We start from the raw sequence: 24,093 nt of genomic DNA on the forward strand, positions 1-24,093 counted from the left end.
GTCCCCTTACCGTCAGGCTACCGGTGGGAAGTTTTCATGGTTTTCCTTTCCATGTAATGGAAATAAGGGTTAGTTCCATCAAAAAGTCCTCCATGAAAGCAAATTTCTCCCAAAACTTGATCCAGGAGTTCCCTTGTCTTCTGAATTCGGTTCAAAATTACAAGGAAAATTAATTGAACATTGGTAGTGGTAAACCTAAAATTGGGTCAGCCGTTCAAAGACGGTTAAAAAATAAAATAAATGATAGAGGGTAATGATGTTTCACAAGTTTTTAACATTTTTTACATCTGAATAACGCTTGATCTAATGATCGGATTTTTGTGCACCAAGTATCTTTGTAGTTCAAGGACAAAATCTTAAATATGCCTATTAATTAGTACAAATGATATTTAGAGTCACAAAATGAAATACAGAAACAAACCTTTCTCTTACTAAACCTACATCTTTTTCAATGGAATTTGATTTTTGACAATCAAAATGACAGAATCAAGAAAATACTGTCCCTTTTTTGTGTCTTAATTTCATAGCTTAAAATATCATATGAAATAATTAATTAACGTATCTAAGATTAGGTCCTCAAACCATTAAGATCTAGTCCTAATATGTAAAATTCCGATCATTAGATCAAATGTTATTTAGAATGTTCACGATTTTTTATTTTTCACTCTGTACAAAAATAAACATTTTTAAGATCCATTACTTTGATTGATAATATTATGGATTTTGACTAACGATTGATTGCATTATTGTGAGTTCTTATTAGTATTACTTTATTGTGCAGTGCACAGTTGCCCTTTTATCAAGAGCTCAATTGAACCTGATGTAAGTATTGCCACAGTTTAGTAATATTTATTTTACAACTTATTTTAATCAGATATGTATTTCATAATATGAATTGGATTCAGAATCCTTTATCAGTGTCTTATTTATAGAGTTCCCAACAACTAATCAAAAGTGACTACTTGATTAAATAGACTTGAGACACTTTTGTGTCTCAAAAAATGAAAACCTTAAAAATGATGAATAAAAAAATGTAAAACAAATATAAAACATATTGAAAATATCTGAAAAGAACCTAAAGAATTTAAAATAAAATTTTTATTTGATCTTTTTTTCTCTGTTGGGTTAATGTAAAATGTGTAATAGTATGTAAATTATAATTTGAAGTAGCTTGTGTGTATGTGTTGTATTTTTAAACAGTTTTCTCTAAATTTTAATCCTTATTACTAAGTTTCAATAAATATTAACGTATTTCCGTTCTCCTAGTTATGTTTTTACTTAATTATTATATCAAATTAGTTAAAGGCATTGGATATATCAATTAGCACATCCTTCCCTAAGTTCCTTTTATTGGACTATTTTCTTGATTTTAAGGAGTTGCTACTTTACCCAGGTTTCACTGTATTTAATTTATGATTCCCTTAGTAAGCAATAATGCAGAGATGGTGTAATTCCATATTAAGAAGTTTATTATTACATTTATAAAAAAAAAGATAATTTTTTTGTTAAAAAAATTAACATACTAAGTCGGCAATCTTATACAAAATGATTAAAATATTTATTGAAAATAAAGTTGAATTAAATAAAATACATACGTTTAATCAACATAATTTTATCTATATATCTGGAATGTATAACACAACATTTGGTGAACATAGAAAGACTTGAGTAAGAATAATAACTAAAAAAAAATATTGCAAAGTTAAAAGGCTTTAACGAGAATAGATTTTCACAATCGCTCGATGTTGAACTTTTTATATGAGAGTACAAAGAGAACCTGGAAAGAGAAAAATAATTAAAAATAACAAGAATTAAAAACTTTTTAAGCATGCTAGCTTATATCAAAAGAAGCTTCATATACATAAGACGCTATAACCGTAAAGTAATAAAGTAGAGGGAGAAAAGAAAAAGACTTGTTATAATCCACTAAGAAAACACAAAATGTAAAGGAAGTTCTATATATTGACCTTAATTTTTATTTTCAGAATTCTTGTCAAAACTGAAACAAAACATTATACACATTATGGATTAAATCATGTAACAAAACATCTTTTAAAATTCTTCTGCCAGACTTCATCACAACTGATTAAGTCAAATTTTGATAACGTTTTTTTTTTTCTTTCCTGTTTCTGATATTTACATGCAATCCCAACTGACTTTCTTAAATTCATTTTTATAAGAGTTCTAAAAATATGCATTAAGAGTGGAGATTGTGGCGCACTCTGTATGTAACATAACACAATAAGTGAATAGAAAATTTTGATATTCCTTTATATCAATATATAATTCTACAACTTTCTTCGTTTATCCTGACATGAATGGTAATTAACATGATGGGCACGGCGTGCCATAAATGAATGCCTCACTGGCTGCCCTTCTTTGGTTGGTGTGGCATCAATTAATGCCTCAGCTGAGAAATTCAACAAACACAACTCCATGTGCCACATTAAAATGTTAAACACATAGAGATTTAAAATACATTGTGTAAACTATTTATCTATTTATCTTTAAAATAATATGGCTCTAAACCCATGATTAATGTGTTAAACACTTCACCAATAATATCATGCCTTACAATAGTGTTTTGTTTTAATAGACCATTAAGTACCAGATTTTATTATATAAAAGTTATTTCTTTTAAATTTATTTCAGTTATGCTGTATCATAGCAAAAATCTTTATAATTTAATGGTTCCCTTTTTCATATTTATTTGATTTATAACACTTTTTCTTTAATAACTCAAAATTTTCTAGTTTTTTTTTCTTTTCATTCAATGAGAGTTTCTGTTTTTCCTTATTTGAATAATTATTAATTTCTAATCACTAAGTGTATACTTTTTTTTTTAATTTATAGCGTTCTAAAAATTTATAATGAAATGTAAGGATGTGTTTATTACAAAACACTCTATGTATATTTCATATTTATATTTTATGAAGTTCATTATATTTTCAAAATTGAGAAATAAAATGTGAAACAGTCATTAAAGTATTATCAAATCATCAAAATGTTGGTATCAATTAGTGAACTTTTCCACTATAGAAAGAAAATAGTGACTATTTTTCTCGTGAGTCTCTTTCCTGATTATTTCATTTTTATTTCACAGCTTTATAAAGAAACAATTACCTTATTCCACTAAAACTGCTTCACAATTTTAAGATTAAAATGCTATTTTTTAACAATTATAACTTATTTTACTATTATGGTCATCTTCAACCTAACCACTTTTACACTCAATATACCAGTTAACAGTTCTTTCAATGCTAATCAGTGAAAAAACACATATTGATAAGTAGAATTTTGTATCAATTTGCACACAATTTAAGGTTAATAAATTGTTGAGCAACTATATTATATATATAAATTCATTTCATTTCATTTTAAAATTTATTTGCTTATAAAAATTTACATCAAAAGCCTTCATATAACATTATACTTCAGTTATATTTCAGAATATATTGTGCTATGCAGAAAATTCTTAATTTTGTAAATATAATATCTAATAAGATTTACGAAGTTATTACTTTGAGGAAAATTAATTTTTAAAAGTAATTCTATTTATTTTATATTCAAGGCAACATTTTTATTTTTTTCTCTAGGCAACATTTCAATTTAAAAAATTTTGCACAAAAAAATTTTTTTTCTAGAATTTTATAGAAATTTGCACAACAGTTTGAGGGTTATAAGAAATCATTCAGTTCTATTTTAGAACATATATCGTATTATACAGAAAATGTTTCAATATTTTAAAAAGTTTTTTTTTTTTTCATTTTACTTTTAAGAAACTCATGTTTCGGTTGGAAACATTTCACTCTAAAAACTGGAAAAAAAATTTGAATAAAATGCGAAAATTTTTATAAGATTATTTCAGCTGAACAACACTTCAAACAACCAACAAAAGTTAGTTGCTTGTAGCAATAGTTACGACAAATTGTTACTAGACAAGAAATTTCTTTTCTTTTTTTTGGAAATTTAATAAGGATTTTTTAAAGACAGTCAATTGAGTGTCAAGACAGAAAGGTATAATTTTTGTAGCTATTTGTGCAGTAAACTAAAATTTAAAATTTGTATCATATTATTCAAACTGAAAAACTTAACAAACAACGATTTAAATTCAGTTGTTAAAAACTGATTTTATACTAACTTATGTCTGTAATGATTATTTTTCGAGTAAAAGTTTTGGTTTGTATTTCAACAGCAACAAAAATTTCCAAAAGAGAAGATAAACTATTATATATACTCACGGTAATAAAGACGATGACAGCTAAAGGAATAGAAAACAGTGCATATACATGCAGTAAGTAGGCTCCACCCCAAATAGGGCCCACAATACAGCCAAGACTACACATACTTCGTCGAAATCCTTGAAATAAAGCTGGGGAGGAAAATAAATTTTAAAAGTAAAATAAAATAATTTTTCAAAATCTTTGTGAAAAAAAATTCTAAAAGTTACAACAACAAAAATACCTTTAATTAATCATTGCCCATTACTATTAAATTATATAGAATGAAATCCTAATCATTGTGGCTTGCTAAGAAATAAAAATGCAGATAACCTCGCAAAAGAAGCATATCTCTCAAACTAACCTGAGAAAAGTCAAACAGCTAGTAAAATAAATAATTCGACAGTCAACTTCTAGCAAAGAGCAAGATCTAGGTGCTTCTTGGGAGAACTTCTTAACATAATGTGTACCCAGGGTTGTTGTGTTAACATAATGTGTTGCCTAGGGTTATCGGTGGTTTCATGTTTCGGGCTACTAACTGGAAACGACTCTCTACATGCAAATCTATGCCATATTGGACTTGCTGACTCTCCTGACTGCATTTTATGTGAGGAACATGTTGAGATGAATAGCGAACATCTCTAGAACTTTTCTGACCTCCAAGAAGACCTCATTTTGTCATATTTCATCATATGTAATAATTCGACAGCCAACTTCTTGCAAAGAGCAAGATCTAGGTGCTTTTTGGGAGAACTTCTTAACATAATGTGTACCCAGGGTTGTTGTGTTAACATAACAATGTGTTAACATAATGTGTTCCCTAGGGTTATCGGTGGTTTCATGTTTCAGGCTACTAACTGGAAACGACTCTCTACACGCAAATCTATGCCACATTGGACTTGCTGACTCTCCTGACTGCATTTTGTGTAAGGAACATGTTGAGATAAATGGCAAACATCTCTAGAACTGTTCTGACCTCCAAGAAGTCCTCATTTGGTCATATTTCAAGATGATCTCCGTCCTTCGGAAGACCTCTTTTTTTGTATTAGGCTGCAAGACTTATTATGCTTAATAAAGCAAATATAAGGACGTAATTAAAAATTTATACTAGAAAGCCCCTTTCAATAGTGTTCATTTGTTTGTATATACCTCCAAAAAGATGGCTCTCCCCTCAACTAAACATTAATCAAATTATTTTATAATTTGCAATTTAAAAAAAAAAAAAAAAAAAAAAAAAAAAAAACAGGAAGCTTTACAGTTTAAAGGCAATGTCAAAGTGGTTTATAGAACTAACACAAAATGTAAAACAAGTACTATCTTAATTACCAAATTCTATAGACTACAAATAAATGGGATGGTGTGATAAATATTTGTAAACAAAAACAGGGTATTCAAAAAATTTTAACAGCTGCAATATACGAGATATACTGAATTATACTATGCAATATACAGAATTATACTATTGTTATCATTTAATGGTTCAACAATTATTTTTCAACAACACTTTTACTATTACATTTCTATCCGATTTTTTGCTTGCATCCCTAGAAACAAAAACATTTTTTAATTGATAATCCAATATGTTACCCCCATTCCTTGCATGTTTTCATATTCTTTACATGTTTCTGTAAATTGATGTAGTAATTCCGAGTAATTTTAAAAATATTTCTTCACATTGGTAAAGATTAAACCGTAATGAGATGAGCTTGTTTTGGAGCATAATACACTTATACCACACACAACTAGAAAGAAAATTAAAAAATACTTATTAAAATGTAAATAATACTGACAATACTCTTAATAGCACAAAACATGTGTCTTCTTCCTTATTTGATCACAAATTAAGTACATATTTGTAATTTTCTATTTAGCTGGTAGTTTGAAGAACCTCCAATGAATATTTCATTAACAAAAGTTCCAAGTACAGTTAACAATAAAATCTTTAGCTACGTATCCCTCTTTTAATAATTAAATAATTTGTTGTACTGATAATTAAATATTATTGTAAAAATAATTTTCAGAAACATTTAAAATTTACTTTATTAAAAATGATAATTATTTAAAAAATATATAAATTAATAAGAAATTAAATAGTTTCTAAAAGTTCTAAAAATTAATAAGTAGACAATTATTACATTTTTTTAAAAAAAATTATCATTATAAAAGTCACAATTAAATACCTTGGCTGTTTTCATCAGTAATTTTGGACAATAAAGATGCTGAACATACAACAATTATTGCAATTCCAATTAGATCAACAACAATTGTCGTAATAAAGTAATATAGAGTAGAATTATCCCCTACAATAAAAAAAAAATAAATAAATAACAGAAAGACACTGCTAGTTCAAAGGATATTATTTGTTTTTCAAATGAAGTTCTCAGACAGACTAAGCATAAATTAAATAGTAAAATTTATTTAAATAAATAACTGAACTAGAGTTTTCAAAACAATAAAGTTACGCAATGTGTCAAATTCAGTTTTTTGAAGGATTCGATTCATAAGGCACTGTAACTGCTTGGTAAAGTGTTTTGTTATTTAATTAGTAGAAAGTATTACTTTTTTCTGACAAAAAAGTGAACATCATAACTAACTTTTCTATGTCCCAGAACAGCAAGGAAATTAGATATCTAGCTTTCATGATGATAAAAAAGGGAATGTTAGCTTTGCATTAATTAAAGAAGTCTAATTTTTAATCACGGACATTTTTTAAATCGATCAAGTTAATTTTTTTATACTCCAGACTCTCAATTAAATGGGATCATCAAGATCAAGAAATACAGCATCCTAGTTAAACAATTATAAATACAATGCAATACATTTAGACATATCTGATACAAAAGTAAGGGTAAAGAAAAATGTGGTCGTTCTTATGCATTACTTAACATTTTTCTTGCTCTTTTTCTCTTCTTTAACGGAAAAGGGAGATCTGCTAAAAATAATCCGCTACTCAGTTGGCATGAATCAACTGCACTATTTTCATAATACCCATATCTGATAATAAACAATCTTATGAGTGTTTATTTGCATGATTAAATCAATTTTGTGTAAATATAAAGAAAAGAAAAGCAAACAAACACTTGTGATTATTTTTTCTCTACAAGTAAAAAAACTAAACCATATTTCTGCTTATTCAAAAATAAAAACAAAGCCAAACTATGATCGGGCACCTAACTTCATATTTCAGGCCTCTGTCTTTTAACGGCCACGGTGAGAATGTCATTTATTTTTGACCCCTGTCTGAGGACATATACAGCACTTGAGTAGATACTAACTCCTACACCACAAACGAGAAAACTTTAAGCCAAGACATATTTACTGTGCACCTTACTGCATATAGATGTGTCAGCTGTTTAGTTGGCAGACAACCATAGTTAAGCATATAAAAAACGACATTCTTTGTGGGTATTTTTTTAAAAAAACAAATACAAGCTGTAATATTACATTAATAAAATTAAGAACAACATAAAATATATTTTCAAGCAATATTTACCAGGCACAGCAGAAGGAACATAAATAATGGGAAGGATCATGGCAACAATCAAGGTAAATAACCCAAATATAATAAAAGATCTATCAGAAACTTGCTTGCTTGCATATTTAATAACAGCATATACCAAAATAACCTGAGGAAATATAAAGTCTTTTAATCATCAACAATTTACAATCAAATCTGAAATGTTTTAAATGCAGAAATTTTAACGACATGGTACACAGCACTACTCAACTAAATTTTCTGCAACTTTTTTTTTACTGTCTAAACCAACTTATCTAAGTTTAAAAAAGTTGGAATTTTTATCACAATCAAAATTTTTTGTAACAAACAAAATTCTAAAATAAATATGAAATTCAATCAAAATTGGGCCTTTTATTTGAAGAATATTACATAGTTTCATGTAAATCAATGGTTTACTTTTCTATATGCTTACATGACAATTCTAATTAAATATGTAGTTTTCAATGATTTTTAGGAAAAAAAGAGGATAATGAAACCAAACATTAAAATAGATACAAACATTTAAAGTTTAATCATTCTCTAAATTTCATTAACAAGAGAACTAAACATGTGCTATGCAATATAGGGGTAGCGATATTTACTGACAAATTTTCAGAAACTTTAACAAAGTCTCAAGCACTTTGCACAAATTCATTAAAAAATTTGCACTGTTTTCTTAGAGAATAAAAATGCCTTAATGACATGATACATAGCACTACTCATCTCAATTTTGTGCAATTTTTTTACTGTCTAAATTAATTTATAGAACAATAGAACATTGTGTATAGAACATTGTTTTTTTATAGAATAATATTGTGAAAATGCAATGTTTAATACATCAAGTTCTACCTTGAACTTAATCTGGTATTAACAGAGTATTAAAAGCTCACAATTCACTATTATAAAATGTTAAATTTTACATATGTATCATTTTAGTTATTTTTGTGATTATATATTTCAAAGTTTACTTGATAAAAGTGTCAAAATTAAAAATTAAGCTCAACTAAAAAATTATAAAACCTTTAATTCTTAAAAATTGCACTGGGAAAAAAAAATTTCTGCTGCGTGAGATTTCTTTAAACAGTTCTTAGATACTTTTATATCACTGATTTCAATTCTGCAGTCGGTTTCTACAGTTCTCTTTTTTAAAGACATTTTTAGTCAAAATATACAAGTTTAAAATGCTATTTAACTATACAGGTCATAATAGGGGAAAGTCCCTAGGCACATAAGACAAGATTTCCAGGCATGGGTTCATATGCCATTTTCACTCTGATGATGTGCCCTAACTCTCCTAGAAGTTTATCATAACATTTATGCGTCCACCTATAATACATACAACAGTTTAAACTTGTACATTTTAATTCATTTTTCAAAAAAATCTGTGCATTAGGTGCAAAAATAATTTCAAATTTGAAATTCTCACAACCAAATTAGGTAAAATCAAATATTTGTAAAAATGTTGAGAGAAAAAAAAAATTGGTTCCCTGGTGTTATTTAACAATGTAAAAATAAAGAGTTAATCTCAAAAATTTTTGAAGGAAGACATAATTATTACAGAAAGAATTATTTAATAGTTGACATTTCCATACATAATTTAATATTGGAACAGTATTTAGACTTAAAAATATCTATAATGAAGCTTCAATAAGTTGCACATTCAAAATATAAATAAATAAAATTAATACATTAAACAAAAGAAAGCAATCAATTTTATAAGAAAATTCATTTGATGAAATGTATAGCAAATTATTTAAATTTATTTCAGTTGAGAAAGAGAATTATTTACATTTATTTTTAAAGTTTAACAAAAGAAACACTCACTTCAATACCAGCAACCAAGTAAATGTAGCTGTTGTCCATTTCAGTAAAATTGTAATATTTTTGAGCAAGTGGTGTAACAACTGTCTGAAATTAATAAATAAATAACTCAATTACAATAAATACCTATACATATTTTTAAAAGAATACATAAACATATGATATACTTACTTCTAATACAGTTTGTGCAAAACAAGAAATAAAAGCTAATCCAAGTAAGACAATAATTTCATCTCTGAAGTAATCTGATAATTGAAAAAAAAACAATAATATTAAAAAAAAAACTTTTCTAAAGAATAAAATTTCAAATAATGAAACAAGAAGTTCAGAAAATGCAGATCAAAATATATAATTTATAAAACAAAAATGTCAAAACCACTGAGAATTAGTAATTATTAAATATATTCAAAATTGAAAGTAAATTTTTCCTCGAGTTCTTAAATCATCACACAACAATTTTTTAACATATTTAGCATCATATGGTATACTAATGCACTTAATTCAAAAGACCTTAAGACAAATACACATCAATGAATTAATTATAATACATAATTAATTGTTATGTTATGTAAATATTATGCAAGGCTATGTACATGACAACAAGTCATATAAATATAAATAAGTACCAATTATTTCTAACTATTTCATCTGAAATTGAACTAGATCTATTTAATTAGTTGGGTAACTGGCACACTCTTTGAATGCTTAAGTTCAGTCATTTATAGATATCCAACCTAATCAATTAATAAATTATCAACAAATAGCCTCAATTCTACAATATCTATGTCACATGAAAAACCGAAATTCAGGATTGTCAATTTTTACTGGTGAATGTCAACAATCACATAGCAGCAAATATCGAAAATTCTAGATATGATTTTACATTAATTAATTCATTAGTATTTAAACATTTAATCAGTATTTTAACACCTAATTAGGATAGATTAGGAAAAATATCAGTGTGGGGAATGCTAGACAGATGTGGGGTCAATAACCGGTATTTTTAACTCTCATGTTTCTTTTAAGATTTAAGATCTTTGCCCAGTATTATTATTATTGCTTTCTTTAAAAAATAAGTTAAGTGCCATTTTCTGGTATACACTTACCCAGTATTCCCTACACTGCTATTCCTAATATATCCTAAACGTATATTAAAATATGGAATAAATATTAAAATGTAAATAAATAAATTATCAAATACATAAGAAATATTTCAAGCATTCACCAAAATGACTATTTGATTGTTGACATTCACAGTAGGTGAAAGTAGACATTCTTCAGATTTCAGTCTTTCACACTAATATATACAAACTTTTGTTTTCTAAACTTGCAGATTGCAACTTTCTTTTTAAATTGAAAGAAAAAAACATTTCAATTTAGCATTTATAGTCTAATTTTAAAATAGTGTTAATAGTAGCTTCGTTACATTTAAATTTTAACTAGCATAATACACTGCCTCAAAGAAAGATCATCATTTAAGACTAATGAAAACAAGAAAAAATTCAATAAAATAATATAATGCAGATTCTGAAAAAAAGACCTGATAAATATCCTCACTTTTTAGATAACTTCATCACAATTAAAAATATTATAAGCAAAAAATAAGAAATACTTTCCAGCACTTCAAATGCACATTGTGACTGGGCCAATCTGAATACCCTGAATTTGTAATTAAGTATGTATTTTATGTATGTATTTTGAAATTAAGTATGGTTCGTAATTTAGTATGCAATTATGTATTTTGAAAGTTTAGAAACCTTATTTATTATTGCTGGTATAAGTATTACTGGTTTTTACATAAATAGAAGCAATTATAATTTGGTTAAAGAAGAGAAAATAACAAAATAAATAAAAGCTGAAACATTTAACTTAATCTTTTGAAAAATAGAATAAGGATACTATCATCAAAATAAATTACTAAACTAATTAAGATCACAAAACCACAAACTCATTATGTACATTAAATAGTTGAATTCTTATATTTCAATATTTTTTAAAGAAATAAAAAGGATTATGAATCAATGTGAAATAGTATTCATTGATGAATTAAATATAATAAATAAAATAATCTAAAAAACATACCCTTTCTTACGTGCCCAAGTAAATGTGAGGTTTCATCTGGCAGAGACACAGGTGCAGAAGAGTATGGTGTGCTACGAGGACTACTAGACCTTTTTGGAGTTGTTGATTCAGAGCTCACCTCAACATTTTCCCCGACTATTTTTCTATATGAACCAGATGAACTTAAAATCAGTCTTTCAGCAGATTCAATCATAGTGTCAGAAACACTTTCTTGACGTTCAAGATTTTTAAGTCTCTTCACTCTCAATTTGTTCTGTTTTTCGGCAATGATTTCAGAATCAGGCACTATAGCTTGACAATGAATCGACTCAATCTCTTCCCTTCTCAATGGAGGGAAAACATCACTATCTTCTAACCATTCGATGTGAAGGTTTGGTTGTGAGGCACTGAGGGAAATAGTGGGTGGTGCTAGACCCTCCTGATTGGGAGTGACAGTACCTGAATAAGGGGGGTAAGAAGAAGTGAAGGCAACTTCTAATGTGGACTGGTTATCTAACTCTGCATAGGGAATGCTACCAGTTACGCCAGAGTTATAGTTTTCAAACAATTTCTCTACTTCTTCATTATCCTTTAATGTGGTGAGATTGGTATAACAAAAAAGAACAATAATTTCCAAGCATAACCATAAAAAGGCCATAAAAAGCTGAAAAACAATTAATTGTATATTAAAAAATCATTATAAATGAATAAACATAATTAACAAGTTACAAGGTTAAAAAAAATGCCTTAATAACATTTAAATGTAAATTTAGAGTTACATCATGAGAAATTATTTCTTAAATGAATACTAATAAGCATCATGCATAGTACACATTATACTTTTTTATTGAAAATGAATAAATTTGAAGAATCTTTTTTTTAAAAAAATCACAACATTATCAAAATGAATTAAGTTTAGATATTACTACACTAAAAACAGAGAAACTTCATAACTATAATAACAAAAAATATTTAAAAATGCAAAATCAAGATTTGCAGATTAACACGCAATGTGATGTAGTACTAAAAATGTAATATACAAAATTGAGATAGATATGGAGAAGAAAAGCAATTGTACAGTTATAGTATTGAAAGACAATGGGCATAAGTTGTGATTCAAAATGTTAAAATGCATCATACAAATTCTCTTTAAATATGCATGATTCTTTTGGGTGCAACAATCATTTATAGGATTATTTATGAAATCCAATTAACATGAAATGTAATAAGTCTGATTGGCATAAATTTTTAACAAATCATAAATTTTTGTAATAATTATGAAACTTAAACAGATAACAATAATAAAAAAAAAACTCTACATTCACATTTCATTAAGAAAAGGAAATTATTACAACAATACAATTCAAACTATGTCCGCAGTCGGAAAAACTACATTAGTTTTGTAGCTTACTATACAACTAGAACTACTTTGTTACAAATGTAGTTAACTACAACTATTTTTTTTTAATGCAACTACTACTACTACAAACGACTTTGAAATCTTAATAACTACTTCCCTACTTTAAGGAGATGAATTTTGCTAGAGAAATTAATTTAGACCTATGTTCAATATGGTTTTGAATAAGAAATTGGCTTACATTAAATGTAAGTAAATAATTAAGAAATATTTATTTATGTTTACAGGGGCCAGTTTGTTATTCCAAAACATTTTTTTTTCAACCTTCAACTTTTTATGACTTTTTCGACAGAGCATATTTAATTTAAGAAATGCGAAATCATCAAATACTCAAAATTTTAATTGTTTAATGCTCTTTTATTTCCTCTAAGAAATTAAGAACATCGAAAATATGTACCCTTCCTTTGAAATAACATCAATGTTTCATGAGTGTACATTCCCATGTGAAAGAGTGACCAAAGTGATTAATTATCTATTTTTCATAATAGCAAGTTTAAATATTAGTTATATGTGATTTGAAATAGGTAATTTCTGTTAACTCTCAGCTGCAGACACAGGGTCATTTTCATTGCATTTTCAAGTTTTTTACTCATCAAATTTGAAAAATTGGTTGCATTAGAACCGTGTTTCTTTTCTAAACTAACATTAAAAGTAGTTGCCAGGAATTGCTACAAACTAGTTTTTTTTTTTTTGTATTGCCCTACTCACTACACTACTTTTTTTTAAAAAAGTAGCACGCTACACTAGCAACAAAAAAAAGTAGCAACTACATTAGTTTCAATACTTGTAGTGTGTTACTTCCTACCACTGAACAATGTACATCCAAAAACTTTGATTACTCTAAGTAAGGCTGATCTTAATTACTTCAATTAAGGTCTTACTATATTTATTTCTAGAACTCTATTATGATTTCTTTTTCAAAGTTTACTCATTGACATTTAAATATATTAACAAATTTCAGAACTGCGTTCACAAAAAAATAAAAACTGTTTACTCAATTTTAACACTTTAAAAATAATGTAAAACTATTAATGTAAAAAAAAACATAAAGTAACAATTCTTTTATTCCAAATGTTAAAATTACCTTATATGCAACCTGTTAATTATTATTAGCAATAGATAAAAAAAAAGGATTAAAATAAGAAAATTCAATATCAAATTAAGAAAACTAGATAACTCTAATAATTTTTTTTACATGTGATTTTTAAAATAAATTAAAATGACAAAAAACATATATAGCTTCCAACTAAACACTCAATTTGTGTAAAAATAAATAAAATACATCTAAAGAGGTAAAATAACAAACAACCGATACTCAACTTAAATTTTCAATTTTTACAAAAAAATTTTTATTGGATGGTTTTAAAACCAAGAAATAATTATTCATTATTTTTTATTTTTTTTGTATCACCAAGAGGTAAAGAAATGTTAAAAAATATCATTAAACAATTGAAGTTTCAAAATTTTTTTAACATCATATAAAAATGTTTTCTATACTGGAAATTAAATTGGTGGTTACAGATTTTCTCTTTTAAATTTCTACAGTTGAAATATATTTATACTATTTCTACAATTACATGTATGTTCGTAATTCTGATTATAAATTTATTTATAAATTAATCTTTCTAATAACAATTTTTTAAATTCATTACTTATACAAAGAAGGAATAAATAAAAGTAATGAATGATATAGAAAATTAATCAGTTATTTTCTTTAGGAAAATTTCCAGAGTTTAGCAGAATCTAAAAAAGCTGCAATTCACAAAATAAAAAAGTTAAAATATTTTTATACACTTAATTTTTTTTTGTAAAGAATCTTTAGAATTTATGATTATAAATTTGTCAGTCCTTTGAAATGTGATATAAAATTATGTTATCAGGGGTCCGTCTAGGTTTTTCTGAGAGGTACCTATTTTAAGAAAATTTAGAAGTAATTTGTAAAAATTAAAAATTATAATAAAAAATCAACACAAAAGATATGGTAAAAATATGGATTTATCGTTTCTTACGAGACACAAAAATAAAATTTTAAGAAAAAGTATTTTGTGAAACTACTGTTTTCCCTAAAGTTGAATTTGTGAAGGTACCGCTAAACGGTAGTAAATTTGACTTAGACAGACCCCTGGTTATGCATCAAATAATAATGCTGAAAATAAGGGGAATAGAAAAATAATCTTTACAATCAAGGAGTAAACTTCAATTTAAATATTAGAAAAACTCCTGAACATTTTGAAAAGGACTATTCAATCTTTGCTTATAAGTACATATCCTCTTCTAAGAACTATTTTTATTAATATTATTAATCATTGCAAAATTCAGCTAGATAAAAAAAAAAAAAACTTTGATTTTAAATAACAAATAAACTAAAGTGTTTAAAATTTCAAAATATATTAATAAAAATAATAGATTAATAAAAATAATTTAAAAATATAAATACTTATTTTTAATAAAAATAAAAAAAACTCAAAAAAAAATTAAGTTTCCTTTTTAAAAAAGGTAAAGGTAGCAGTCTTTTCAGTTATGAAAAGTTTTTACACTAAACAAAAGCAATAAGACCAATAAAGATAATTTTACAAGTTTAAAAAAAAGATCAAATATACATTTATTAAAGGGCATATTAATATTAAGCTTACTCCTGGAGATGAATATTCATCCACTGGCAGGGAAAATAAACTAAAATCAATTTTAGAAAGAAAAATATTAAAAGCTGGCCCAAAAATTAGTCCAAGTTGACGTGATGCAATAACAACAGAGAGAACAGGAGTTCTTTCATCTTCAGATGTAGTGCGTGTAATATCTGCTAAAACAGCAGCCCCACCACCAGCTCCAACACCTATCCAAAAAAAAAAATCCATACATTTATTAGCCAATATCTGAAAAGCATACAAAATTTTAAATAAACATCTAAAAATAGTACACATTTAAAGAAAAAATTTTAAAATCTAGATAAAATGCAAAAATTCTTATACAGAGTTTAAATGTTTACTTTCTTATATACAGAGTTTACAGAGAGACCAAAAATTATTAACTATATACAAACGTATATATAAAGATTTTTCTTGTCTAGGTTAAACTGTAACAGGTAATTATCAAAAGAATTTTAAAGTTTTGGCACACCATAATGAAAAACATTAATTCTTCCAAAAAAATTTCAAAGCAATACTTATTTAAAATTTATGGAGACAGTGGACTCTTGAAAATAAATATTTTTATTTTTGGTACTAGAATTTTAATTTTTTGTGCTTCAACTAACTTTCTCCATAAGTTTACGAGTAAAAGACTATAAGACCTGAGGCCATAGACTTTTTTACTCTTGATATTAGAATTCTAATATTTTGTGTTTCAATTAAATAAATACAAAATAGTCTTGTATTTATTCAATTGAAACCAAGTTTCACTATGAACCAACAACCAAAGAAGAACCTCACCAAGAACCAATTAAAACCAAGTTTCACCAAAAAATATTGAAACTTTATGGAGATATTAAATACAGCCCTTTTTTAATGTGTACTATTAAAAATTACCTCATGCCACATTTGTTTAAATAATGATACAGGGTGCATAGTCAAATTATTCAGCAAAAAATAAGCACCTTTTAAGCACTTTTCAAGAACTCAAAAAATATTTTTAAGCACTTTAGAAAATATATCATAATTAGGCAGGGTTGGAAAGTTTTTGGCAATTGACGGTTTTATCTTGTTTTAACTGCCATGTCAAAAAAAAAACCTTATAGCATTGTTTTTGACAATTGTCAAAAATTATGAAATTTTGATACATGTAAAATGAATGGCGTTCTCATACGCTACAGACTGACAATATGCCGAAATAGATTGGGGTTGAATTAATTGAGAAAACTTAGAATAGAAAAATGAAAACTGTGTCTTTTTGCAAAATTCGTAACAAAAATCAACATGGTAAAGGAAAAATCTCATTTTCAACAAGGGAAAATTAAGCACTTTTTAAAAACACCCAGAGAAAAAAAGCACCTTTAAGGGCTCTTAAAAAACTAAAAGCGAAAATAAGCACCTTTAAGCACTTTTTAAAAACGCTACAAACCCTGTGATATAAAGTAAATAGCTTTGTTTTTTTGAAGTTCATGGAGTGGATAATTTTTTTTTCTCCAAAGATAAAATTAAAGTATGATCCTAGCAAATCCCTTCAATACGAAGAGCAAACACGAATGAATATCAAATCAATATAAATGAAGCAAATAAATACGAATTTTTAAAATTTGTTTGATAGCAATTGATTTTCAACAAAAAAAATTACCTGAAATCAATCTGCCAATTATCAACACCCACGTGTGCATGCCGACAAAGTATAGCAAACTACCAATCATTTCTGCCAGAATGGTTACAAGCAAGATCATTTTTGTATTTAAACTTTTGTCGTTCCACCATCCAATTAAAGGGTTGGCAAAAAATGAAGATAGACTGTATGCTGCAATTATGATGCCAAGCATATCTGATTCTCCTTTTAAACGCTTGTGAATATAATTCCATATTGTAGGGAAAATTATAGCTAAAAGATAAGAAGTAAAAATTAGAAAACACATTTTACACAATGGAAAGGATAAGCAAATTGGAAAGGAAAGTATTTTTTAAGTTATAAGATAAAAATAACTAAAGGGTGTTTAAAAAACTATGTAGATCTTATTTGGTAAATAGGAGAAATTTTTAAGAAAATTTTTGGAAAGAATCGGAAATTCTTTCCAAAATTATGCACACCATACACCTGGTAAAATGTGCCCAATTCTTTTTTTAACTGTTGTTATTTTGACATTGATTGTTACTCTCTCCCTCTCTGTTTCTGTTTAAAGTAGTTTGTGCTGCCATCCATATTTCATTTTAAAAAGTCACATGATTAGTAAATGTTTATATTATTTTTATGTATTATGTAGTTTAGTTCGCTTTAAAATGTTGTACAAAAAGGTAGTGTGTTTATCATGTTAGTATTTTGTGTATGTTTGTATTTTATGTTCGTCATTAAAATATGTTGTTCGTAATTGTTTTGGTTCGTTAGTATTAATTATTTAGTACCCTCTCTCCATTAATGATCATCTTGGAGAGATTTTTGTAAATTACATAAATTAAAATATAAAAACAACTAGAAACTCTAGTAGTAACAAATACACAAAGATTTTTTTAAAGATACATAAGAAAATGCATATGAAAAATATTTTATGAAATTTATTTTATCTACAAAAAGGTAGGACCTTTAATTTGACAGCTGATAAAGTATAAAAATTTTGAAACTTTTATTACTGACTGTTCATAGTTAATTTTACCAATTTCGAAATTTCATTATAAAAGCTTTTAAAATAATTATAAACAAAAAACCTTACATAGTAAAAGCATTGTTTAAAACCCTGCTTAAAATATGCACACATCTTTGAAGAAAACATATTAATTAATAAAAAATTATATAAATCAAGAAATTATCATATTTCAAGTTACATTAATTACCTATCAATAAATTTGAACATGTGTTTACTTTAATCGGTACACTATAAACAACTTCTTTTATAATCAAGTTCAGTAAAATCACAACCTAAATTTTAAAGCATATATAACATACAATTACATCATAAATGACAAACAAAGATAATTTTAAAGAAAATGTAATCTAAAATAACGAAATGAANGAGGTACCTATTTTGTGAAAATTTAGACATAATTTGTGAAAAATTAAAAATTATATTTAAAAATCAACACAAAAATATAGTAAAAATGTGGATTTATCGTTTCTTAAGGGATACAAAAATAAGATTAAGAAAAAGTATTTTGTGAAACTACCGTTTTTCTTAAAATTGAATTTGTGAAACTACCGTTTTTCCTAAAGTTGAATTTGTGAAGGTACCGCTAAACGGTAGTAAATTCGGCTTGGACAGACCCCTGTACAATTACATCATATATAACAATCAAAGATAATTTTAAAGAAAATGTAATCTAAAATAACGAAATGAAACAAAAAAAATTCAACTGAGAAGACAAAGAAAATAACTTACCATATCCTAGACCAGTAAATAAATTGAATAATAATATTGTGCCGTAGGTTAGCCTCTTCTTTAATTTGACACTCATGGACAAATTGTTGAGACTGTATTCATAAAATTAAGTATATTTTATCTTCAATCTAAAAAAAATATATTATTTCAATACACTAGTCATTATCATTAAAAAAAATTTTAAAAATTACTAACGATCTTTAAAATTGAGAAAAAAATTAATTAATGATCTTAATAATAAAAAACTTTAACTAAAATATATCATTCATTTACAGAAAACAAATTTCAACACTTAATTTTGCTTTATAAAAGAAAATCGAGAATTTTTTACGAAGAAAAAATTTATTTTATGTTTCAAAATTATTATGCATTATTCACAATTACAGCAAATTTTTATTTTATTTTTTTTAAATTTTAATATTTTTTTAAATTTGAAAATTTTTTAAAAAAATTATTAATATTTTTGTTCACACAATTTAATAATAATAATAGATAAATTAATTACTGTATTTATTAAACTATTGATTTGTTTATTACTCTTTATAGACTCTGTGGAATTCAGCATTTCACATCTTAACTTCAGTTTTTACAACGATTACAAGGAATATAAGGAAATATATAGGAAGGAATATAGGAAATTTTTTCCCTAACAATTAAGCTATCAGGATAGTTAAAAATTAATAAAATATGAAAGTTTAAGCTGTATAAAAATAGACACTCCAAATTAAAAAAAAATAGGTGTTTTTAACTAGAATAATATTTTTATTAAAACATTTATTCATTATGCATTAAAAGCAAAATTTATTAAATGTTGTATGTGAATGCAATCCTACTATTTTTTTAAACAGTAATAGGCCAAACACGATTGGTTATTAAAATCCAAATTGTTAACCCAATTGTTAAAAGAAAATCTTAAATGTTATTCAGTATACACCAGTATGCATGACCTGACCTTAAAATTTCTATAGTTTCGTACGTCAGGAATGTGCTCGAAATTTAAATTCACCCTTAAAAGAAGATACAAATTATTCACTTAAACTAAAAAGCTTAGTAATTAATACTTACTTTAATTTTGTATAAGAAACACGAGACTGGTGATTAGAGCTCATGAATAATTTTCTTGTACATATTACGCAAATCAAGTTTATGAAACATGAGCTTTTAATTCAATCAAAACAACTCATTTATAATAGAATGATTTCATAAGAAAACCCATTAGTAGATGTACCACTCATTAAAGAATAAGTGTTGCTTTCCTAATTTAATTTCACACTACCATTTCACATACTGTAAGTTACATGGAAAAAAGATGCTTTTTAATTACAATGCAAAATATCAACCATAAAAAAAAATTAAAATCACACATCGTAATTTCTATTTACAAGATTGAAGTCATATTTTATATTTTCCCAATTTTATATCAAATAATACGTCTCATATTCATATGAATTAAAAGTCACTATTATGATTCATGTTCAAGCAACTCAAAAGTTAAACATTGGAATTCCTATTCACATGATTTTAAAATCAAATATCGAGATTTGTATTCCACAATTTTAAAATCAAACATAGAGATTTATATTAACGCCATTTTAAAATTAAACAACAAGATTTAAACTCACTCGATTTTTTTTACTTATATGTCAAGATTTGTAATTACATAATTTGAAAGTCACACATCCAGATTCAAATTCACATAATTATGAAGAAGAAAAAAAAGTCTTGCATCGATATTTTCAACAAAACATTGATAACATTATATGCATAAATGCTTCCTACATATAGTGCAGCTTTGAGGAGAACTCCTCCAGATTGAGAGTCTGGGGCTGTCTGCTGCTATGGTAGCAAGCAAGAGCATATTTCTAATGGGAGTGAAATGGAGGAAAGAAGGCGTCGATTGGTTTACTTACGACGACATACGCTAAGATTAAGACATAACTGTTCAATTCCTATTCAAAGTAACCTTTCCTCGTAACCATAGTACCCGCCACGATGGGAGACGGGTGTCTGGAGAAGTTCTCCTGAAAGTCGAACTATACACTTTTTACTGAACAAATTTTAGTTCTATTTACAGTTTTTTCTTTTTTGGTTTTTTACCAAACTCATCCCTGTGGTGAGTTCTATAAAAATAAAAGAGTTTTAAAAGAATCTGTGATTTTCAAAGGAATTTCACCAAAATGAACTGCCGACAAAAATATTGAAACTGATTACAAGAATTAATCAGCGTGTGCAGAAAGTTTCTTAATTGAGATTTTGTGTTCTCAGAAACTTTTTTCATTTTATCTAAGTTTGGTGTTACCTTTATTCTAATGATAAGTAAAGAATTTTGATGACCTAAAAAAAAAGTCTTAAACATAACAAAATATGTCCTTAAAAACATTTTTCTAAAATAAAATTTCCCTGTAATTAAAAGATATTTTCAATCTTGAACAATGAATGTTAAATAATAAAGGGAAAATATGTTGAGATACCAACACAAATTTATAAATAACAAAGTTATGATATATACAAAAGAGAAAAAAATAATGAAATATTTTATTAAAAAAAATAGCCCAATACAAAATAAAATACTAAAAAATAAAAAAAAATATTGCCTCAGAAAAAAGATCCTATAATAAAAATAATACCAGGATCAGAATCTTAAAAAAATTCCCCAACAAGAGAAAAACAGTCTTAAAATGCAAAAATCACCAAAATCTAAGCTATAATTAACGAAACTTTCTAGTATGTTCCTCTTAGAAATCAAATACATTAGAAATAATGCCTTTGAAACATACTGACTCTTGCAGGATTTGAATTTCAACACTGGTTAAATATTACAGTTTATTGCCTTAGCATCTCTACAAACGTACATAAAAAGGAACACTTTATCGAGCTAATGTTTAAAAAAAAGATTCATTACTTAAAAAAAAATAATAATAATTCCATGAACACTTTAACTTATTCTCTTTCCCTCTTCAAAATCAATTACGGTGATATTTCCTTATCCTGATCTGTGGCAGAATAATCGCCAGGTCTTGGCAACTTCCGGACAGCGGCCGGCGAGAAACTAAAAAAAACATCACAGAAAGAGACCAACTCGAAAGGTATAACTAGTCACTACCCCAGGGCAAACATCTACATGTTTGTTGTTGTTTTTTTATAAAAATTGCAAGTTTAAAATCTATTTGGCACCTTGCCGATTGTAGTTGGCGCAACAGATCACGATACGGAAATATCCTCATTTACTTATTGACTGGAAAAATAGAAAAATTATGTTTGATAACAATAACTTCTCTCGTTATGTTCAAGTTATACAGAGAAACATTCAAAAACTTAGGAATTCTTAAAAGAACAAAAGCAAACGTTCTACTGATACGAAATAACAAAAGATACCAGAGATAAATGTGTTAGCCCTACGTTTATTTGCAGTTTTACATCTTCTAAAACTGAATTCTTCTTCGAGAATATCCAGGAAAACGAAATAAAAATATAATTTCCAAAACACCAACAACAAGATGAGAGCTCCACTTTAAACGATAAAAAAGGGAAACGGACACATACATTTTAAATAATTCGATTGAAAAAAAAATAAAACAAGGAAAGAAAGTTAAATTGAAAACATTGTTGCCGATTATTTCTGTAACGTCTGTTTGTTTATTTGATACACTTCTGGCTATTTATTTCTGCCCGTCTTAAGAATTTGCCTTTTATTAAAACTCAATTTTGTCCATGGAAAGAAAAACTGGTTCGCGCTTACAAATTTCTCACAACACGTTCACGCATGTGGCAAACTGATTACGCTCGCAAAGGCTCAATCGGGCAAACTTTGGGAGCTTTCTAGTAATACAAAAAATACATAGCTGAAACCGTGGAACTCATGACTGTTCAACAGTGTTTAAATAAAAATTAGATGAGGATGCATCCCTTTTCTGCAACATTGAGTTGTGCAATTTGTGCATTTTTCTACTCGAAATTTTATTTTTTCACATCAGCTGCAGACGAAATGCCCAAGAATTAAAAAGACTACTGTATAAAAAGAGTATCTTTAAAATTTACTTATATGAGAAAAGTCTATTGCCACGACCACTGTAAAACAGAATTCCATCGAATGAAGAAAATTATACAGATCTTCGATGACAAGTAATATTGAGTACGTCATTCTTAATTTATTTTAACTAAGCTAACTGAAGAAATTAAAGTGTAACTAAAATTTGTTGACTTGCACTTTAAATTTTAAAAAGAAAACGATTTTTGTTTCAACTAATAATGTAAGGATTTTATTCTAAAACAACGCCTATCATAAATAAAAACAAAGAAACGCCACATTCATGTTTATAAAATTTTATAGAAACAAGGCGACTGTTTTGTATATTTTAAACATTCTGAATATGTTTTGAAAACTACACTACTGGCCATTAAAATTGCTACACCAGGAAAGCGACACACCACGAACGTGAAATTTGCAGGACGGATAAAGCATGTTGTACTATGCAAATGATTAGCTCATCAGCGCATTCATGCAAAGCAGGCGACGGTAGTGACACCTATAATGTGTATAAAGAAATAGATTTGACAGTAAATTTCCTATACAGAAATTGAATTTGAACGTCGGTTTTGGGTAAAAATGTTCTTGTTATGCGTCGTGTAAGAAGGAGAAATGTCTGCGCCAGTACATGTCTGAGTTTGATCGAGGTCGAATTGTGGCCTACCGGGATCGCGGTTTATCATACCAAAGTATTGCTGCTTGCGTTGGTCGAAATCCCATGACGGTTAGTCGAAAAAGGAATCGATGGGTTCATGACGGTCATATGGAACGCCGTGCAGGATCTTAGCTTCCCCCATCACTAACAGCTGAGAAGACAGATGTGTTATCCACATGGCCTTAAAGGATCATACACTGAGTCAACAAATGGGGTCATTGACAAGACAACAAATGTCTGCACGAACAGTTCAACGATGTTTGCAGCAGCATGGACTGTCAGGACGGCGACCATGGTTTCGGCTACCCTTGGCGTTGCATCACAGGCAGGAGTACCTCAAATGTGGGATCAACGACGAACCGGGACGCAGGAATGGCATCACGTCTTTT

At 27.1% G+C, this 24,093-nt stretch overlaps 1 protein-coding gene across 2 annotated transcripts; it reads right to left on the reverse strand.

Moving 5' to 3' along the window:
* Positions 1-1,536: 1,536 nt before the first annotated feature.
* On the reverse strand, positions 1,537-22,689 carry LOC107446701 (uncharacterized). Of its 2 annotated transcripts, none has more exons than XM_043045405.2 (11): positions 22,422-22,689; positions 19,023-19,150; positions 17,285-17,536; positions 15,649-15,848; positions 11,620-12,262; positions 9,709-9,782; positions 9,541-9,624; positions 7,714-7,846; positions 6,401-6,520; positions 4,242-4,372; positions 1,537-1,777 (listed from the first exon to the last, which is right to left on the reverse strand). In XM_043045405.2, the coding sequence occupies exons 2-11, from the start codon at positions 19,096-19,098 to the stop codon at positions 1,730-1,732; spliced, it is 1,761 nt and encodes a 586-aa protein (XP_042901339.1). In that variant the 5' UTR covers positions 19,099-19,150; positions 22,422-22,689; the 3' UTR covers positions 1,537-1,729. The 2 variants fall into 2 exon arrangements, with proteins under 2 accessions (XP_042901339.1, XP_071036595.1); XM_071180494.1 differs by having other exon boundaries at positions 22,398-22,689.
* Between the last annotated feature and the right edge of the window lie 1,404 nt (positions 22,690-24,093).

This window comes from Parasteatoda tepidariorum, chromosome 1 (genome assembly GCF_043381705.1).
Source record: "Parasteatoda tepidariorum isolate YZ-2023 chromosome 1, CAS_Ptep_4.0, whole genome shotgun sequence".
Taxonomy (NCBI): domain Eukaryota; kingdom Metazoa; phylum Arthropoda; class Arachnida; order Araneae; family Theridiidae; genus Parasteatoda; species Parasteatoda tepidariorum.

Bases quoted from the DNA above. Each gene is read 5' to 3' on its own strand.
- LOC107446701 (XM_043045405.2), bottom strand. From the start codon at position 19,098: ATGAGTGTCAAATTAAAGAAGAGGCTAACCTACGGCACAATATTATTA. The intron at 6,521-7,713 runs GTAAATATTGCT...TTTTTATTGTAG, and splicing joins TGTTCCTTCTGCTGTGCCTG to GGGATAATTCTACTCTATAT. The intron at 1,778-4,241 runs GTGAGTATATAT...TTCTCTTTCCAG, and splicing joins CTGTCATCGTCTTTATTACC to GTTCTCTTTGTACTCTCATA.